The sequence below is a fragment of the Pleuronectes platessa genome, chromosome 21 (assembly GCF_947347685.1).
Source record: "Pleuronectes platessa chromosome 21, fPlePla1.1, whole genome shotgun sequence".
In the NCBI taxonomy this organism is placed as follows: Eukaryota; Metazoa; Chordata; class Actinopteri; order Pleuronectiformes; family Pleuronectidae; genus Pleuronectes; species Pleuronectes platessa.
In genome coordinates, this window is record NC_070646.1 from 5,336,586 (window position 1) to 5,354,756 (window position 18,171).

The window sequence follows — 18,171 nt, forward strand, 5'->3', positions numbered from 1 at the left end:
ACAGACCGGAGTACAGCATGAACTAAGAGAGCAGAACAGTCCATGTGTTGATTTACCATGTCCTAGTGTTAACATCGTAGCGGTAGAGGTCGTCAACGAGGCCGTATTTGTTGGCAGGCAGGGCCTTGTAGCCTCCGTGAACGTACACGCTGCCGCTGGAGCTGTCAAACGTGCTGCTGTGACCGTAACCACCTTGTGGAACGGCCCCTTTGGTCTCAGGCACCAGCCACGAGTTGGATCCTGACAAGAAGGTATATGAAAGGGAGCTGTTAATACAAATTTCAATAAAAATATAAAGCATTTTTTTATTAGAAGAATGAGAACTGGATTCAAATGATAAAAGCATTGTCATGTTAATTAGGAGAGAGCTAGGCTCACCATGCTTCAAACATTCACTGCTTGGCAGAGAGTGTTGGAACGGTTTTGTTAAGTGCATTTCTAGGTTTAAATTTCCTTTAACCGTTACATCTCATCGACAACAGATTGAATAACAGAGGGCATTTCTTTGTTTCTCGTTTACAGAAATTAAATTAAATTTGTTGTTTTTGTTAATTAAAATAAAGACTCTAATCCAATCTGAAAATTATGGTTAGTCATCACTCATTTGCCACTTGGAGGCAGAAGTCTAGTATCATATAGATAGATATCAATATATAAAAGGACAGGCCCTATATCGCATCAACAAACAATCATTTGAAGTTTATGCAAGATTCTCCTCACATTTTAAATGAATTCAAAATGTACATTTTCTATTTTACTCAGACTTCAATCAATAAGGAAAGCCAACAAGCTGTGTTTGAGTTCGAGCTCCAAGTGTTCCCCATTTTCTAAAACGGTAACAGATGTCCTGCAGTGCTGGAGAAAGATGCCGAGAGCCGACAGAAGCTGTGACTCACGCAGGTTGTACTCCTGAACGTTGCTGATGTAGCTGTAGATGGGGGAGTAGCCAAAGATGACCAGCATGATGGCATCACCGCCCTCCAGCAGGACGCAGTGGGCCGAGTGGCCCTCCACGGCGTAAATCTGAGCCTGGGCCAGCGGGCCGACCACCGGGTTCCTCCGCTGCCACGTTCGACTGGGCATGTTGAACACCCACAACTCGTCTGTCACGTTCCCCCAGCCGGCCTCTAGCTTCCCACCGAACATGAAGATGTCATCCTGAAAAAAAGAAAAGACTGGTTTCACCATGTTTCTGTTTGACTAATATTTCCATGTTGCCTTTTATCTTATTGTCTTTCGTGGTTTTTCTTTTCTATTATCGGTGCTTTTACTACGGTTGCCATTTCACTTGTTCTGCTATTGTTGTGAAATTCAAATGAACTTGATCTGATTTGATTTGTTTCCTCGCCTCTGTAATTGAATCATTTTTGGTATTTGGAAGATGACATTACATCAGTTATGCAACAGTTGTGGTTTCCTTTTGTTTTCGGGGATCTTTTATTTCTCTTTCACCCCATCTGATTCTCCTTCCCTCCAAACCAACAGTTGTGTTTTTTTGTGTATTCCTTCTGAACCAAGAGAATCTGAGGCCCGTCTGTGTTTGGGTGTTTACCTGGAAGGCAGCGAGAGAGTGGCCGTATCTTGGCACGGGGCCGCTACTGATGGGTACTGTGTTCCAGATGCCGCTCTCCAGGTTGTAGCTACAAAGCAAAGCAACAGATCATTACACACTGTGAGAATTTGTAAAGAAAACGAGACACATAAACTTTTCCCTCTGTGACTTTATATGTATTATTCCCTTATAATCACCATTTCCTTTATTCTAAACATACCAATTTAGTCTTCCAGTCACAAATTGTGAAATTGTTAACACAGGGAACCGAGTCATGTCATCACATATTGATGATCTACAGCAGATGCAGTATTCTCTCTGGGGTAAGAGCACCTGGTGATGAGCAAACACCGAGCAGATGGGGAAACTCTTGTCCGAGCAACAAAGAGGAGAAATATCAATTAACTCTGAGCTGCTACATGAATGAGGACAGACGTCAGTTCGGCTTTGTTGCTGCAGAGCCGCCCTGCTACACTAAATACTAACACCTTGATTTAGCTCAAGTGAATGTACATGTTCACAAAGCTAAACCACACAAAGAAAAAGAACTCGGCCTGACAATGAGTTGAGTATTTTCCTCAAGGGACGTGCGAAACAGCACTTCCTCATGGAGGTCATTGTTTCCACACAAATGAGAAGTGGAAAGGGGGGGAAGTGGATATATATTTTGACACTGCTGGTTTTACTGGTGTAAATATAGACTGACCTCAGGACATGTTGATGTACTAAGCTGTGACTTACTTGAGAATCATCTGGAAGGAGCTGTAGTTGAAGGTGTATCCACCCACCACCCACATCACCTTTTCCTGCACCACGGCCTTATGGGACGCTCTGGCGAGTGACGTGCCGAATGGTTTGACGCTCGGTAGGACCCAGAAGGACTCGGTGGAAGGGACCGTCAGAGAGCAGTCTGGACCTGCGAGACAGAAAGAGATATTATGGCTGAGGGCACACGTTTAACATAAATATGTGTTTCTTCAAGAATTCAGCTCAATATCTCAAAAATAAAAAAATAAACATTTGATTTTATTTTCATACCTACTCACTAACTTTGAAGAGCAAGCATGCCATCGTCAAACCAAAACAAAAGCATGACCACTTCTTACATGAGCTCGACAGACAGGGAGGTGTGAATATGTTTAACTGTGTGAATGAGGAACGAGCTGAAAGCCACACGTCTCCGCTTAAGATTCTGTCACGTTTCATCAGGTAGAAACACTCTGTCCCGACCGGCATTATGACACAACACAACGCTGCAGTTCACACTAGTCCTCTAACACACTCTTCATGACGTCTCACTCGATATTCGCCACAGTGCATATGGGATGAGCGACAGTTCTACAGCCTGCGATTGCAAAAGTGCAAGTCTCATGGTTTGGTAGGTAGGAAACTCTGCTCTCAGTCTGCTGGTCATTTAGCCAAAAAGAAAAGTTATTATCTATTAAGCAAAAGTTGAGTTTGTTATGGTTTAATTTAGAATAGTTAAAAACTTAAACCACAATATATCTTTTAAAGCGTATTAATTGGATCATTTCAAGTTTGATAATATGTTCTTTATATTTGAATGAGCTGGATTTAGATGCAATCAAATCCCAGCCAAATTTTCCAAATACGTTCCAGGTTACATGCGGTGGGATAATACAAACTGGTTTCAAAACTGGAATATCTGGGCCACTTATGTGTTGAAACCTTGCAAACGGCTACAGACCAGTTGACTACACTGAGCATCATTTGCTTTATAGCTTCTTTACATTGCAATGCACATAATGACATAATCTCTGAACATGAGAAATACGGTTTAATCGCTGCAGTACTTCAACTGGAGCTGCGAGGTTCGGACGAAGCCAACTCTTACCTTGCCAGCTGTCATTGCACACGCACAGCTTCTCTCCAGTGAGGTCGCAGTAGCCGTGGTCCGGGCTGCCGCAGTTGTTTCTGCAGTAGGGGATGTCGCAGGCCTCGCCTTTCCAGTACTTGTCACATTCACAGTACACTCTGCTGGCGACCGAGTTCCCGGGGGTGCACTTCCCATGGCCAGAGCAGTTATTGGGACAAGAGTTGATCCTGGACAGAAGGACATTGTCATTCAGCCAACACGGTGTTTACTCTTTCGGGCCACACAGTGACCTTTACTTGTGGAATGAGGAAGATTAATGATCATCGTCTGGCTCTTGGCAAAGGCTCGGGGGATAAAAAAAAAAAAAGACTAATAATAGATGCCTTATTGACCAGGTTTTGATTGTTGCTGTGGCTTTTAATTTCTGCAGAAACCTTTTGTTCCATCAAGAACATAAACAATGTCAGGTGTTATTGTACGTTTCGTCCCAAATGCAGAGGTTGGATACTTACGAGTAAAATATTTCAAATCCTGTCAGGTTATAGGCAGCATCACTGAAAAAGTGTAGTAGTGCGTAGCCTGAAGTCGTCTCGACCTCAGGAACCGTCTCGTTTCCTCGTATCTCTGGCACGATGACACCGCTGTGGACAAAAGCAGGACATCAAACCACTTTCTTACAACTCTGATAAATCTGAAAGACTAGGCACATACACGTGAATTGGACAGTTAATTAAGACCAGCAAAAACATAAAACAATATACATGTACTTCACTAAAAAACAGTGGTATATCTGTCGTCATTCTGGGCCTAGCTCGGAGTTTCTCACCTGAAAACCGCAACCTGAGGAGCGTATATCGAGTCGCCGTCATAGACGTACATATGGTCCCAACTACATTCTGTGGCAAAGTGGTTAAATCTCAACCGAAGAACGGCATTTGGACTGTGGGAGGAAAATAAACAGACGATAACAATGAGAACAGGTTCAGGTTTCATGAAGATATCCACAGGATGCAGACAACCAGGTGGTAGATGGACAACAGTACTGTACTGATTTTGTCACTCACTTGCTACAACTGAAAAACCTAATAAATTGCCTTATTTATATTCAAAAACAAACTCAAGTATCATTAATAGATGGTCCTAAAATGTAAAGTGGTGGTTCTCACTTCCCATTGATCACACTGAAAGGGAATTAGCATTTGAGAAGATGACAAAAAAGACTTGACAAAACCAGATTACTTTAAAATATACGAGTACATTGTAAATTAGATCATTTAATGCACTGATGAACTCAGGCTCCCTCCATTTATATCCTGGTTTCCACTTTTCCAAACAGCTCTGTCCTCAAAACCCGGCTTCACTTCAAAATCGTGTAAAAAACACAATTCCATCAAAAGAGACTCTGATCAGCTTGATTTAATTACATCAATTCTCTTTGCAGAGAACAATGAAACGTGGCTGCACTTGCTCGGCTTTAGTAGAACACATTGAATTTTCAAAAGTACTTACTAGCCCTCGATGAGCCAGGTGCACTTTGTTTTGTACTTGTAGTTGATTGGACCATCGGTGAGGTATCCCGAGGGCTCTGTTAACCTGGGGGGGGGGACGAGAATCAAAAAATTCAGAACAGACGACACAGTAACACATAACCTCACATTACCTCAGATGGGTAATTTAAATTAGTGGAACCAAAACACAAGTTAGATAAAACATCCGATCAAACTATGTAAATTAGAAGCTCTGAACCTGCAGATTAAAGATGTTTACACTGAGGAAAGAGGTCTTCCACGTTACAACTGGAAAATCACCACATCGGCCGCCTTCTGCTTTCTGTTTGAGAGACCGTGCTCTGACGGGCTGAGAGTGAGGTTTGAAAACTATTCTTAAAGAATGATCTATTCAACTATTATGTAAGTGTCTGGGAGGAAATTCCATCCCTATTCCAACTCCAAACTGGTGAACAGGTGGGATGCAGCCTCAACACGTCAGCAATCTATGGCTGCAATCCACACAAAGACATGGAAGCAATCGACAGTGACGAGCACACAGATTTCTTTAAAAGGTTTCCTCATCACAGTGGTGCATTCACTGGTGGGCAACAGATTGTTCTTTAATTAATCTCATTTGGATGTTAAAGTCAAGACTAATAATCTGTGAATCTACACAATGAGAAAATCTGTCTGCTGGAAACATTACAGCCTTTAACGACAACACAAGAGACTGCATTCTTTTTTTGTCTGACTTTGGAAACAAACACATAAACAAACTGGGATCTAATGGGTGGTCTGAGCGATGCAGGAACTGAGGGATATTCCCTTTTATGTCCATGTCAATTGCTTTAGATGAATATCGTGATGTAACATTACTTTAAAAGGACTAAAGATGTGCTGTAATCTCTTGAAGATGCATGTGATCAAGTTAAACCGTCACATGTACCCAAATATGACACTTTTTCTTCTTTGTTTACCACTCAGATTACAAAAGTCTGCATTATATTATCTATATACATGTATCTAAATGTATGTCAAATAATATAGTTTTCTCTGTTTACTACTCACATTGGAAAAGCATCCACTACATTATGCTCGATGTGTATCTGATTGTTAGTCTCTATGCTTTGTCTAGTTACAGTGACTACAGTTAGCTTTGTGTTTTGCTGACTAACCGAGTGTGAGCAATTAGCAGAATGAGGCCAGCAATGAGTTTCAGAAGAATGATGAATTTTTCATGCTGCACTTTGTACTTTTTGCAGGGAAATACTTTCCTGTGATGCTCCCACTCGAGACACCGAATTCATGATTGTACCTTTAGGAGAGGAGTTCACGATTGTTATGTGGATACGCTGACATCTCATCTGTGGTGCCGGGCAGCAATGTGTTATTACCTCCACCAAGGAGGTTGTGTTTTCATCTGCGTTTGTTTGTCTGTTATTTGGCAGCATTACACAAAGACTAGAGATCCGATTTCCAGGAAACTTGGTGAAAGGATGTGTGTGAGTAAGGGAAGCACCCAGCAAATTTCGGAAGTGTTCCCTTATTTCTCTGAGAATAATTCATCTCTCCTAATGGGGAAAAGAATCTGGCACATTTGAGGGACTGATATCTATGAGTATGTGAAATTTGATGCGGCTAGATTGAATTTAAGGGAACTGCTGAGCCTCGGCGGTTGTGTCTGATCTACTGAGAGCTGTTCCATTTGAGTTTGCATTAACACAGGTTTAGTCTGTGTTCCACTGACTGAGGAAAGACTTGGAGTCACGGTCTCACATTTCAGTCAGTTGTCTTGAGGTGAGGGGAGGTTATTTCCTGACGACACGGCTGATGACAACCTATACAAAACCTTAATTACCGTGATCATGGTTCCTTCTAAACCACTAAGTGCCCCTCAGGTGAACTGAAAGGCCACGGGATGCTGTTGTCAAGAGTCACACAATCCAGATGATGATGAATATGATTATTATTTGTTTCCAAGTTTGAACCTTTATTCTTTGGTTGGTTACCTCCCACAGTTAACTCGCTTTTTCCTTTTTAGTTCTACCAATTTTCTTTCGGCTTTTAGTTTGTTGTTGCATTTTTTCCCCAGAGTCACACACGTCATTCCTCTTGTGCTGACCAACAGGCGCATTGTCCAAATTTAGGAACAACACCCAGGAACTATTCCCACATAAGCTTCAGGGTAAAACATTAACTGACTGCAGATGTTTCCCCCGGTGCCAGTGTGAGCTCCGTTCTCTCTCACAACAGGAATGAATTTGTTGAGGGGTTTCATTTGCCATCGTTGTGATTGACAATATGAAAGAACATTGGTAGAGTCTTGCTCGTCTGCACCACGCTGACATGAGCAGATTGGATCGTGGAAGGAAACAGCGCTCGTTCATTTGCTCACCCGCAGAAATTTAGTTAATCACTTTCTCTGGTTGTGTGGGAGAGGATGTCAAATGAAAAATCGACCGTTTTTTTTTCAGGAGGATCAAGCCTCAGGTGTCGGGTGAATCCTCACAAAACTTTAAGACCACTTTCAGACTTTTGCACCCCACCACCATATATCTCCAGGGAATATAGATAAACTGCTAACAACCAACTGAGGGAGGCTACAGGCAAAATTAGAAACTTAACAAATCACAAATTTCAAATCCTGATAAATTATTCATTATTTCAGTCACCGAACCAAGTACAAATGCTTGTCCCAGCTTTTTTGAGTTGTGATACTAAACTGAATCAGTTGTGGACTATTCTTGGAAAGTTATGTAAACTTTTGGGGAACTATTATGCCATTTTTCCCACCCAATCTATTTAAAGTTAACATTAAGCCTAATTTATCAACTCTTTATTGTACCCTCGGCACCATTGAAAATGAGGGTCTTATCCCTCAATGTGTTTTCCGAGGTCTAAATAAAATATTCAATCAATTCAATCAATAGTATTTTGTTCCCGGTCCCTAAAAGCTGTGTCATGTTCCCTGTTTTCAACAAAAGTTTGTTTAAGCAAAATGAAGTCAAACAAACTGCGGACGATTATTTAACCAACGAACCAGATCTTTCACAACCAGCATTGCAATGTACTGTGTGTGATATTGAAATAGATCATCGCGTGACATCTGCTTCTTCTTCTTTCTTGGCTTTGTCCCCCCCCCCCTTGTGTTTTTGTTTTTACGATCCTCATAATCTACAATGTGCATCTCAAACAAAACTGTCTGCAGAGGCTTCAAACTTAAAGTTAAGCTGGGTTCGACTGTCACATCGTTTTCTGTGCATATTTAAAACTGATAACTGGAACCTTTAGGTGCACATGGGTTTATTTGATGGGTGCCACTGATCTGCAGCAGCTCCTGGAATCAAACTTCTGCACAACAACCCTTTCCTGACCTCAGTGCAGCTGCAGGTTTTTGGGTGCACGTCCACTTACTTGAACCTGCCCTGGCAGTGCTGACACTGGTCCCCGACCCATCCTCGGTCACAGACGCAGGATCCGTTGACGCAGACCCCGGAGAGGCAGTTCTTGTCGCACGGTTTCGCCGGGGAGGAGGCGTGCGTGGACAGCACGAAGTAAAACAGCACGTACAGAGCCAGGTATCTGTTGACTCGCCGCAGATCGCAGCGGGTGGCGGCGGGTCCGAAGGGAAAGAGTCGAGTCTCACACGTCCCCCCAGGATCCATGTTTTCACCCACCCGAGTCCAAGACCTGGCACGGGGCCTTTAGGGGTCTGATTCGGGGTGAGAGCCTCCTCGGCTACTCGGGCTGGATCACTTCAACAACAAAGAAGTCCTGCATGTTCGCGGAGGGGTCTGCATGCTCCCGGTAAAGCCCCTTTGTACCGCTTTTCTCTGGGAGAAGATGGCTAACACAAGGCAACGTTAGCTCAGTGTCAGTGTAGGAGTTGCACCGATTACAAGTGGCAGGACTTCCCCTCCACCGTCACCCCGGCTCTTGGTGGACGAAGCCAGCGAACAGCATCTATCGGAGCCGAAGCAGGAGCTAGCTGTCTGGAGCCCGTGACGTTAGCTTCTCCGCGGCATCTGGCTGGGAAGCGACGCTGCGCTGGTTCAACACCGCTCTCCTCCTCCTCCGAACGCAGCCATTTTAACGCGTCGACAGTCCCCTCACTCGGACGCGGGGGATGTTCGCGGTGACACGCTGAGGTGAGTCCTCAAGTCGGCCCGGTTCATGCCGGTCCCCGTCCGCGGGGGAAACAAAGGGGTCGAGCCGTAGGCAGCCGTGAGCCCAGCGCGGAGGCTGCCGCAGTCACCATGGATGTGGGGGAGACGTGGGAGCTGGGACGGCGGCGGCGTTGAGCAACCGCTCCGAGCTGTTGTTTATCGACCCCACGGGCAGTTTTAACGCGCCCCGAGATGCCGTGTTCGTGGGAGGACGTGTGCGGGGAAGGGTCCCGGTGTCTCCGGTAGAAAGTAAAAGGTAGAAAACCCTCCCGCGGTGGATCTAAAGCGTGACAGGAACAGGCAGCGGCTCCACACAGATCCTCAGGTCCGAGAAAACTAAACAGTGGCCGCGCAGGCGCACTGGAGCACGGGCTCCGGTTAAAGGCGCAGCGCACACGTCCAATGCGGCATTTAATTCGATTTAATCTGATTTAATTCAATTTTATTAACCGTTCCGTTATCTCGAGGCACTTTGCAGAGAGGGTCCAGACCTTTAAAAAGCCTGTGTGTGTGTAGGAGTCAGGTGAAAGGGATCTATTGGCAGTATTTAAATATAGAATAATCCCAGTAATGTTTTCACTAAGTGTGTTGTTATCTAAATTGTATAAATTGTTGTTTTCTTTACCCTTTTACATTAAAATACGTTATGTTTACCTGGGGTCCGCTCTCCGGAGGCTGGCATTTTCTTTACAGCAGCCCAAACTGGACAAACTGGTATTGGCTCCTGCTCCAGCAGTGCCAGAGTGGTATAAGTGGTATGAATATATGGATATAATCATTTTTTTTATTTACATTTATATATATTGTTGATATCTTGTATAATGATCATTAGTATGATATCCATACTCATATTTTTTGCAGTTGGCACCTTTACAGAGTCCTGTCTCTATAATATAATATATTGCCCAGGTTAACTGTTGCTGGATGGATGGATGGATGGATAATATAATATATCTTTTTCCTTATTCATAAATGTTCAAACCTTTCTGAAATAGGAAGTCTGAATAATTATAAGCAACTTTAACACAAAATATTTGAAACATGTACACATACATGTACACATACGCACACAATATGCATCAATATCCTACATAGATATTTGACAACAATGCCGTTCTCTAAATCTCCTCATATTGCACCTCTGCCGTGTTTCTGTTGTACATGGACTCTGTTGTTTCAAACTCTGAGGGTCCTCCATGTGCAGTATCGAAAGGATCAAAAGCATGCAGGTGCTCAACACTACACCACGTTTGAAGGGATATTCATACATCTTGTACTTTGGGCCCTCGATGGTGCATAATTGAACTGATGAGGAGGGAGGTAAAAAGCTGTGGATGTCAGTGGGGCTCTATGATTAATTCAGCAGGGCTCAGTTTGGAGGAGACGATTTTAAATGTACAATTGCCCTTCCGAACTCAACCATTGCAGAGAGGCTGAACTTTTGCATCTGCGTTTCGAGTACAAGTGCTGCCGGGTCAAGGATGTTCTTATCGTACCTCAGGTCACGGCCCATCTCAGGGAAATTTTAATAACCAGCACTCATGGTTGGGGAAAAAGTCAGTGACAAGATCTAAGGGTTACAGACGCCTTTTAATAAAGTCTCATTTATCTGTTTAAGAGGAGGCTCAATCGTAATTGACCTCTGACATCAGACCGAGTAAGTCTCTGAGAGAGCCCTCCTCATCGTGGTTCGAGATGAGGAGTCAGATAAAGTGTTGGTTTTCATGATGTACGCAGCTGTGTGATATAGCTGAGAGAAATCCATTTATGTCTGTCATGCAGGAAGTGATGATGCATCCACCATGCAACTTGGGATTCTATGTAAGATGGAGCCTGGCATCTTCAGCTGGACTGATTTGATCTCAAGTTCTGAGACAGGTGTCGTGGTTTAAAACAGCTCAAATCAACCCTGACCAGTGAAAGTGTGAATGTAACGTCAATGTGCTTTGGGTCATATTTTTAAACATGAGCTTCACACATTTCACCTCTACACCTGCAGGTGGCAGTATTGCACAGCAGCAGTAAGGCTTAGGTTCACAAATGAGAGCCTGAAGGCGTCAGACAGAATTTTATTCTCCTGATATTTAACCAGTTTCTGTCGTGAGTGTGGAGGTTTCATCCTCAGTATTAATATGAAAATATGATCTCAGGGAGTTTTTTGTTTTAGGCCCAATGAACCAAAAACTTATTACAACTGTCAACTTACAAATAATAACAGAGTTGTGCCATAAACTGTAAATAAAGATGAACAACATGACGACTCAGAAAAGTGAAGGCAAAGCATCTCCATTGCCCCCTGGTGGCTGTTTGCAGTATAGCTCATAAGCCCTGCTTCCTCCATGTTGGTGGATGGGACGTAAATGGACCAAACTACGGTGGTTTCTGCCATTTTAGGTTGTTCTTATCCCACTAGTGTATGTCCAAATGCAGTCCAGTAACTTTGGTTTTAATTAGTTAAAGATATATTGGAAAAATGATGTTGGACCTTGCTGCCGTGGCTCCATCTGCCCAGTTGCTACAGTGCAGAGATCATGTCTCTGGTGCAAGATGGTATCCCGAATATTTTGGCTTCATTTTTAATATTTACAATAAGACTATACCTGTTGTCTTCGTTTGTTGCAAGTCAGACTCTAATACTTTTGAAAGCATCAAACTAAGATATCATTTATTTTGTGAATCATTTAAATACCTCTCGGCTCCTCTCAGTGTTCCCGAAACAGAACCTACCTCGCAGGCAAGATTTGAGCTGTGGAGAAAAAAGTATTACCTCCACATTTTCTCAGCCTTCAACATGAGTCATCCGCACACATTTTGAAATCTGAAGAGCCACTGTTTATTTTCCACAGAGGTTACCGCGAACCCGATCACACACCAGCTAAAAACAATATTATTGAGCTATGACTTAACACTCCCCCACTTAAGCCACGGGAGAGCCTGTTGGCGTTTAGTCAGGTGCACACACCTCAGCGGTGCAGAGACAACCAGCACCATCTTCACAGAGTGCACCGTGTCTGGAGGCAGTGCCCTCTGCATTCTTGGTCTGACTGTTCTTAAAACAACAGGGAGGAACAGCAGAAATCTGTGGATCTCACTCTCTCTGGAAATTCCCAGACACGAGAGGTGGCTCAGACGATGCGAGAGGAAAATACCTAGAGAAATGGGGGGTCTCTTTTCAGGGTGCGCTGCGTCTGTATATGTGTGTGCAAACAGGGGAGAGGCCCCTGAATCAAAGAAGGTCCAGTGCTAATTTGAGTTTGAGTCAGTGACCTTTGTCCTCTGATTCACAGCGGAGGAATGCTCTTTGTGCTCCGATCAGCAGAAGAAGAAGAAGAAGAAGTCTACAGTTGCACCTTTGACTCCAGATATGCACTCTATTAAAGTTCAAGTGTCTGTCTGACCACATTATGAACTTTTAACTCTCTTGTACCACACCTACATACGAATGCCTCACATACAAGGACAATCAAGGGGATTATAAATCATCTGAGTCTGAATCCGAGGGACCTGAAATCTCCCGCACAGCCAGGGGCTTCCAGAGCTCTGCTGCACAATAGGAATTCCCCTGCTGGATTAACAAGGCAGCTTTTCTGCTGGTGTGGTAGAGAGAAAGGCCGGACCACCCCTGTTTCCAGTTCATGCTGACCCATCATGCCTGACTCACCTCCACACTGTCCCCTTTCACTCAAGGCATTATGATTGAGTCCAGAGAAAAAAAGTGACATCATCTGTTGACTAATTACCGAAGTGAAGATTCAGACTAATAATCACAAATTCAAGGCCGAGGACAGAATAAGAAAGTGAAAGGATTTGCTCAAGTGCAACTTTTCTTTTGAATTCATGCATAACAGAAAGAAAATATTAAGGCTTCGGAAAAAAACCAATTCACGGTTCTCCCACTAACGTTTTCCTGCAGCTCACCGGGGTCACGAGAGGACAACTCCATCCACTGATAAAAAACAGCAATAACAGGCTTTATGTATTTAGCCGGTAAGTAAAAAATGGCGTCATAATCCCACGATAATCGCTCCTTTACTGAAACCGCAGGGCAGACAAAGAGCTTTTAACATAAACATCGGAGGCCTAAAGGAACCGTACGGCCGCCCAACTGTAGATCTTGCGTCAGCGTTTGTTAGAAGAACCAGACGTTTCTTCAGAAATGAAAACCTGAGTCAGCTCAACGTCGCTGCAGGGCTGCACCATCACTGGGAAACACTTTGCTTTTAAAAGTGTTTTCACCTATTTAAGATGTTCGATGAAACAGCTGAGCGACCCAACTGCTGAAGTTATAAAAACACACACTTCCTCTGTGGCCAAGCAGAATAACTCAATGATTCCATCTCTCTCTCACAAACACAACTCCACACATACTCAGTAACCATGAGCACGTTCAACACTTACCAGCTGACTGGGATTGTGGGAGCTGAAACGGCAACGTCAGGCTAACAAATCACAACGCAGCTCTGAGGACTTGATGGATGATTTAAAAGGCGCCTTTGAGGCCTCACATTATTGGCTCCGCTGGCTGACGATTAAAGTTTCAAATGAAGCCGCTTGAACTTTCGCTAAGGTCCCTTGAATATTTGTGAGGTGTGGAGCCCAGTAAATCCAAAAGGGACGCCTGTGGACTTGAGGATAAGGGTTTCTGCATGTCCTCCATTCAAATCTGATCAAATAAGCTTTGAGTGTTTGCTGCGGGTTTGCCTGTTGGTTTTGAAATAGCCTGAAAGAGAGAGAACGGTGCAAACTCAGCTGATTCTTGTCAGCGTGCATCTCAGAGCTCCATGTTTGTGCGCCAGCCTTTTATTGATTCTCATCTCTCTTGTCTGTTTTCATCTCTGGTTGTGATTTAATGTACAAACCAGTCTTGTTGGTTTTTCTTTTTTAATTTACACTGTATCTTTAGTTGACGGCACGGTTCTGGTTCTAAATCGTGGTTTGGCTGAGTTTGCGTATTCTCCACTTCCTCCTACAGCTGGGATTGATTCCCGCGGCCCTGCAGCCATTGTAGGTGTTCCTATTATTTTGACACTCCGTGTATTATTATTGGAGGAAGCACAAAGTGAAGGGTGCATGCAAGTATTTACATTACACGCTTTATAATGTTAATACAGGAAAATACAGTCCACAGAGATGTATGTAAACCTGGTCTGATACTAAGATTAACACCATTGAAACATTCCATTATAAACACTCTTCTTGAGTTACTTCAAAGAGAAGAAACGATGACAACGCACAAATCACTCTGAGTTCAAACTGACCCACAACACTGACACATGAGAAAATATCCAATGGAATTTGTGACTTTTAAAACTCATGTTCTCACACAGATACGTATATATAACATATGAAATAATGCATAATATTTGTTGGACTGAATCGCTGTGTAGAGTTGTTGCCTGTCTGTCAACAAGCCTCAACCAACTACAAACCCAAACACTCACCTTTCAGACGTCATGTTCACGTGAGGAAAACTGAACAGATGGCTCAACTAGAAAAGCCCTGCACAGTTGTTGGGTAGACCCTGTTTTTGAAACTTTGACACACTCATCGAACTTTGATCCTTAGTGTTTCGCCACCTTGAATTGTGTATGTAGGCCAACTTTACCCCTGAAGCTTCATAAAGTTAGGTAAAGTAAATACTTATAAATTATATAAATGCAAGCAATTTCTTTAATTTAAAGAACTACAAATCAAGAGGACCCGGCCTCAGAGAGAAAATGTCCATTTGAAAGTGTCCACCTCATCCTCCTGTCAGCAGCAAAGTGCACCATCAACCAGCACCACCCACACTTTAACCGCACTCTGTGTATCTTGGATTTGAACGGTGCAAACCTCGGCCAAGCGGCTCTCTGGGGACTGGTATAGCATTTTACTTCTACCCAACCACGTACTCGCCCTTATAGCCGGAGCTGCAGTGTCAGGTAAAGTAAATGTGTGTGCGCAGCGAGATAAAAACCATTAATCAAGAGGTTAAATACGAAACACTTTATGCATTTTAATCATCCCCCGGAGTGTGTTATGTTAACTCAGTTTGACATTCCTCCCATTCCGCCTCGGTTCTTCCCACGGCTGCTGTAGGAATGTTCACTTTTCTATTGGTAGAGGCTGCAGAAGCATAAAACTGTCTTTTTTTTTGACAAACAAACAATATTCTCAATATCGAATAACATCCCATGTTAACAGTAATGTCCTCAGGCACCATTTCCTCTGTTTCAGATTGTTTTCCCATGTGGTTGTTTTTGTAAGTCAGAGACTTTGTTACTTTATGAAAATTAATTATGGGTTTATAACAGGAAACTAAAAGTTTCTTAACCCAAGACAGATTTCAGACATGTGTGTTAATTTTTGCCTACAAGTATGGAAGCCAAATTCCTCCTGTGAAAGACTAAAAAAGCTTAATTGAAATTCTGAGATATAGTAAATCTCTATATATGTTGAAATAATGAGACAAGATTATGACGTAGCAACTTGATTCCTTTATGTTGAGATCTTAGCCTTAAAGCCAGCTTTTTGAATTAAGTAATTTAAAGCTAGTCAGTCATTACTTTGAAATAGTGATAATTGAGATATTAAGCTTTTAGTTTTAGAAGCTTAGTCATTATTTTTGAGTTGTTATGTCATTATTTGGAGATAACTCCTTATTCAGAGATAACTCACTATTTTGAGTTAGTACGTCATGATTTTTAAATACTATGTTGTTGTTTTTAGATACTTACTCATACTTTTTAAACACTAAGTTGCCATTTTGAGGTCCAAACTCATTATTTTGAGAAGGTTTGTCACCAAAACGTTTTTCTGACAAAGTGGCAGGAATGAGCTTCCATACCGTTGACTGTTCCCTGTAATTACGTGAGTGGATTATGACAAAAGCAAAAAACCCAACTCTGTCAGTCGGTGTGACAACTTCTTCTTTAGTGGTTAAAAGTCAAACCCCTCCACAGTTTGTCTCGGGACCCCGAACAAACACCTGGGGGTCCTGGGGTCGGCGGAGCGGCTGATCAGCTGTTGTGGATGCTGCGCACTGGAGGGAGGAGGAGGAGGAGGAGGAGGAGGTGCGGCACTGCTGCAGATGAGGAGGAGGAAGAGGAGCGCTGTTGTTCCGTGGTCAGATCTGATCTCAGTGTGTCTCAGTCCAGTCACTGAACTGCTGCTGCTGCTGCTGCTGGAGGAAACGGGAGCGGCAATCCGCACCAGTTGCCTGCACTCAGAAACTTTATTTAAACTTTTGATTTTATTTTGGAGGGGGAGGTTGTTCGGAGGGTTTTATGCGCGGAGGAGAGCGAGGGACTGGAAGGTGAAAACTGTGACTGTCCCACGCTGCGAGCGAATGGAGAAGCACAAAGGTAAGAGGAGGATTTGTGTTTGTTTTTAACTTGTAAGCCAATGCATCAACCCACTGTGGAAAACGACTGCTTTACACTTACACAATGATATTCTGGTTAAAAACGCGCCTAAGTCCTGCTACGTCCAGATGACATACGGGTCATCAAAGGACATTTAATATTATTGGATGCATTTGACTCATTTTTCATGTTGCCAGCTGCCAGATGTTTGGAGTTTTTGTTTTAGGGACACCACCACTAAAGCATTAAAACACTTCTACATGGTCTGCTAATTCTGTTTTTGTGATTTGTGCTGTCAGGAAACATTGTTTTACATATAATGGCTGTAAAGTTTGGTTACATGCTCTTGATATTGATTATTAAGGAGCAATAGGTTAAGCCTTGTTAGCCAGACAGTCCTGTCAGAGGAAGCTTCCTGTGACCCCTCACACACAAACAGAAACTATGTTGAATGGACCTCACTTCCATCAAGCTGATAAGATGTTTGTCCTCATCCTATCGGCCTCTTCCTCTGGCTGTAGAGCAGTTTACACTGCGGCCACTGATGATTTCCAATAGCAGCAACATTGTTCTCGGAGCATTCCTCGAATTCCTGTGGTTATTTGTTCATGAGGGATGAACAAGGCCGTTTAATACTTCCGGCTTGGCGCGTGGACAAAAGCGCTTGAGTCCAAATGTTGAAATTAGTCAGCAGAATGATTGGGTGTTGGGATTTACGCACCTCACCGTCTGAGCTGTCAAAGAAAAACATTTTGCACAGAGGCTAGTGAGGGGGGGGGGGGGGGGGGGGGGGGGGGGTAGGAGTTATCTTTGGAGCTCAGTGCTGATGGGAGAAACGTGACTCTGGGCAATCAGGTCCCAGCTCTTTATTTGCTCTCAGCCATGTACCCCGCCCCAGATTCTACAGCCTATAGGTGAAGCAACGCGTCGGGGGTGAAAACAATGCCGACAGTCAAAGTGGAGACACCAATCTTGATGCAAACATTCCCGTTCTCCGGCTGACTGGACAGGCTGGTCTGTTTACTCCCACGGTCTGACAGGGTGAACAGTCAGTGGGGCGAGCACGCCAGACACAGAGGTGTTCTCTGTGAGGGAGTGGGTCACTGAAACAATTGACCAGACACATGTTTTGAGAACAGATTTATTTAACCGAGTTCGATTCCCTGAAAAAACATAGCTATCATATCCTTGTATAATATCCCTGTAAATCGTGTTGTGTTGTTTTGTTGGTTGGACAAAACAAGTGATTTGAAGTTGTTCTGAGAGACTGTGATTATCAATCAATCGATAATGAAAATAATTATTAACTGCAACTAGAGATCAAATTATATAAATATGTTGCATAATGGTTATAGTGACCAAAATGATCACAGATATCAGTGTAATCGCTATATTGTTACACTTTGTCACTGAAAGAAGTGATAATGACGACAATATGAACCAAATAAACAAGGTGCTTACGGTAATTAAAGATTGAGATGGTACAACTATCTGTCTGGGAATTCTACTGCGGTAAATTGTGAAATCAGTTATCATTTAATCCATAACTGCAATCCTATTCATGCACAATATCTCTGGAAACATGAAACATAACATGGAGATCCTGACATCCTGAGCAGTGAGGAGGTCATTAGAGAAAAGACGGCTGAGGGCAGATTGTCTGATGAAACCTTCATCACAGAGATGGAGCTGCTGTGAGCTGGGCTGAGATATGGGCTGTGGTTTACTCTGTTGGCAGCTTGATGCAGCAGCAGCACCGGGACACTGAATTAGATACTGACAG

At 43.2% G+C, this 18,171-nt stretch overlaps 2 protein-coding genes across 3 annotated transcripts in view; one reads left to right on the forward strand and one right to left on the reverse strand.

Moving 5' to 3' along the window:
* atrnl1b (attractin-like 1b) overlaps nt 1-9,381 on the reverse strand; it is a 52,603-nt gene extending 43,222 nt beyond the window's left edge. Inside the window, exons 1-9 of the mRNA XM_053413762.1 lie at nt 8,294-9,381; nt 4,899-4,982; nt 4,216-4,329; nt 3,902-4,030; nt 3,408-3,616; nt 2,294-2,468; nt 1,553-1,640; nt 897-1,158; nt 57-240 (exon numbers count right to left, since the gene is read on the reverse strand). Coding sequence (XP_053269737.1) covers nt 57-240; nt 897-1,158; nt 1,553-1,640; nt 2,294-2,468; nt 3,408-3,616; nt 3,902-4,030; nt 4,216-4,329; nt 4,899-4,982; nt 8,294-8,544 — 1,496 coding nt within the window. The 5' untranslated portion in view covers nt 8,545-9,381. The remainder of the gene's footprint in view (nt 1-56; nt 241-896; nt 1,159-1,552; nt 1,641-2,293; nt 2,469-3,407; nt 3,617-3,901; nt 4,031-4,215; nt 4,330-4,898; nt 4,983-8,293) is intronic.
* Nucleotides 9,382-16,021: 6,640 nt separating this feature from the next.
* afap1l2 (actin filament associated protein 1-like 2) overlaps nt 16,022-18,171 on the forward strand; it is a 35,165-nt gene continuing 33,015 nt past the window's right edge. The window contains exon 1 of one of the 2 annotated variants that reach the window (XM_053413941.1): nt 16,022-16,388. In XM_053413941.1, the coding sequence (XP_053269916.1) occupies nt 16,115-16,388 (274 nt within the window). In that variant the 5' untranslated portion in view covers nt 16,022-16,114. The remainder of the gene's footprint in view (nt 16,389-18,171) is intronic. The other variant, XM_053413940.1, reaches the window with a different exon arrangement.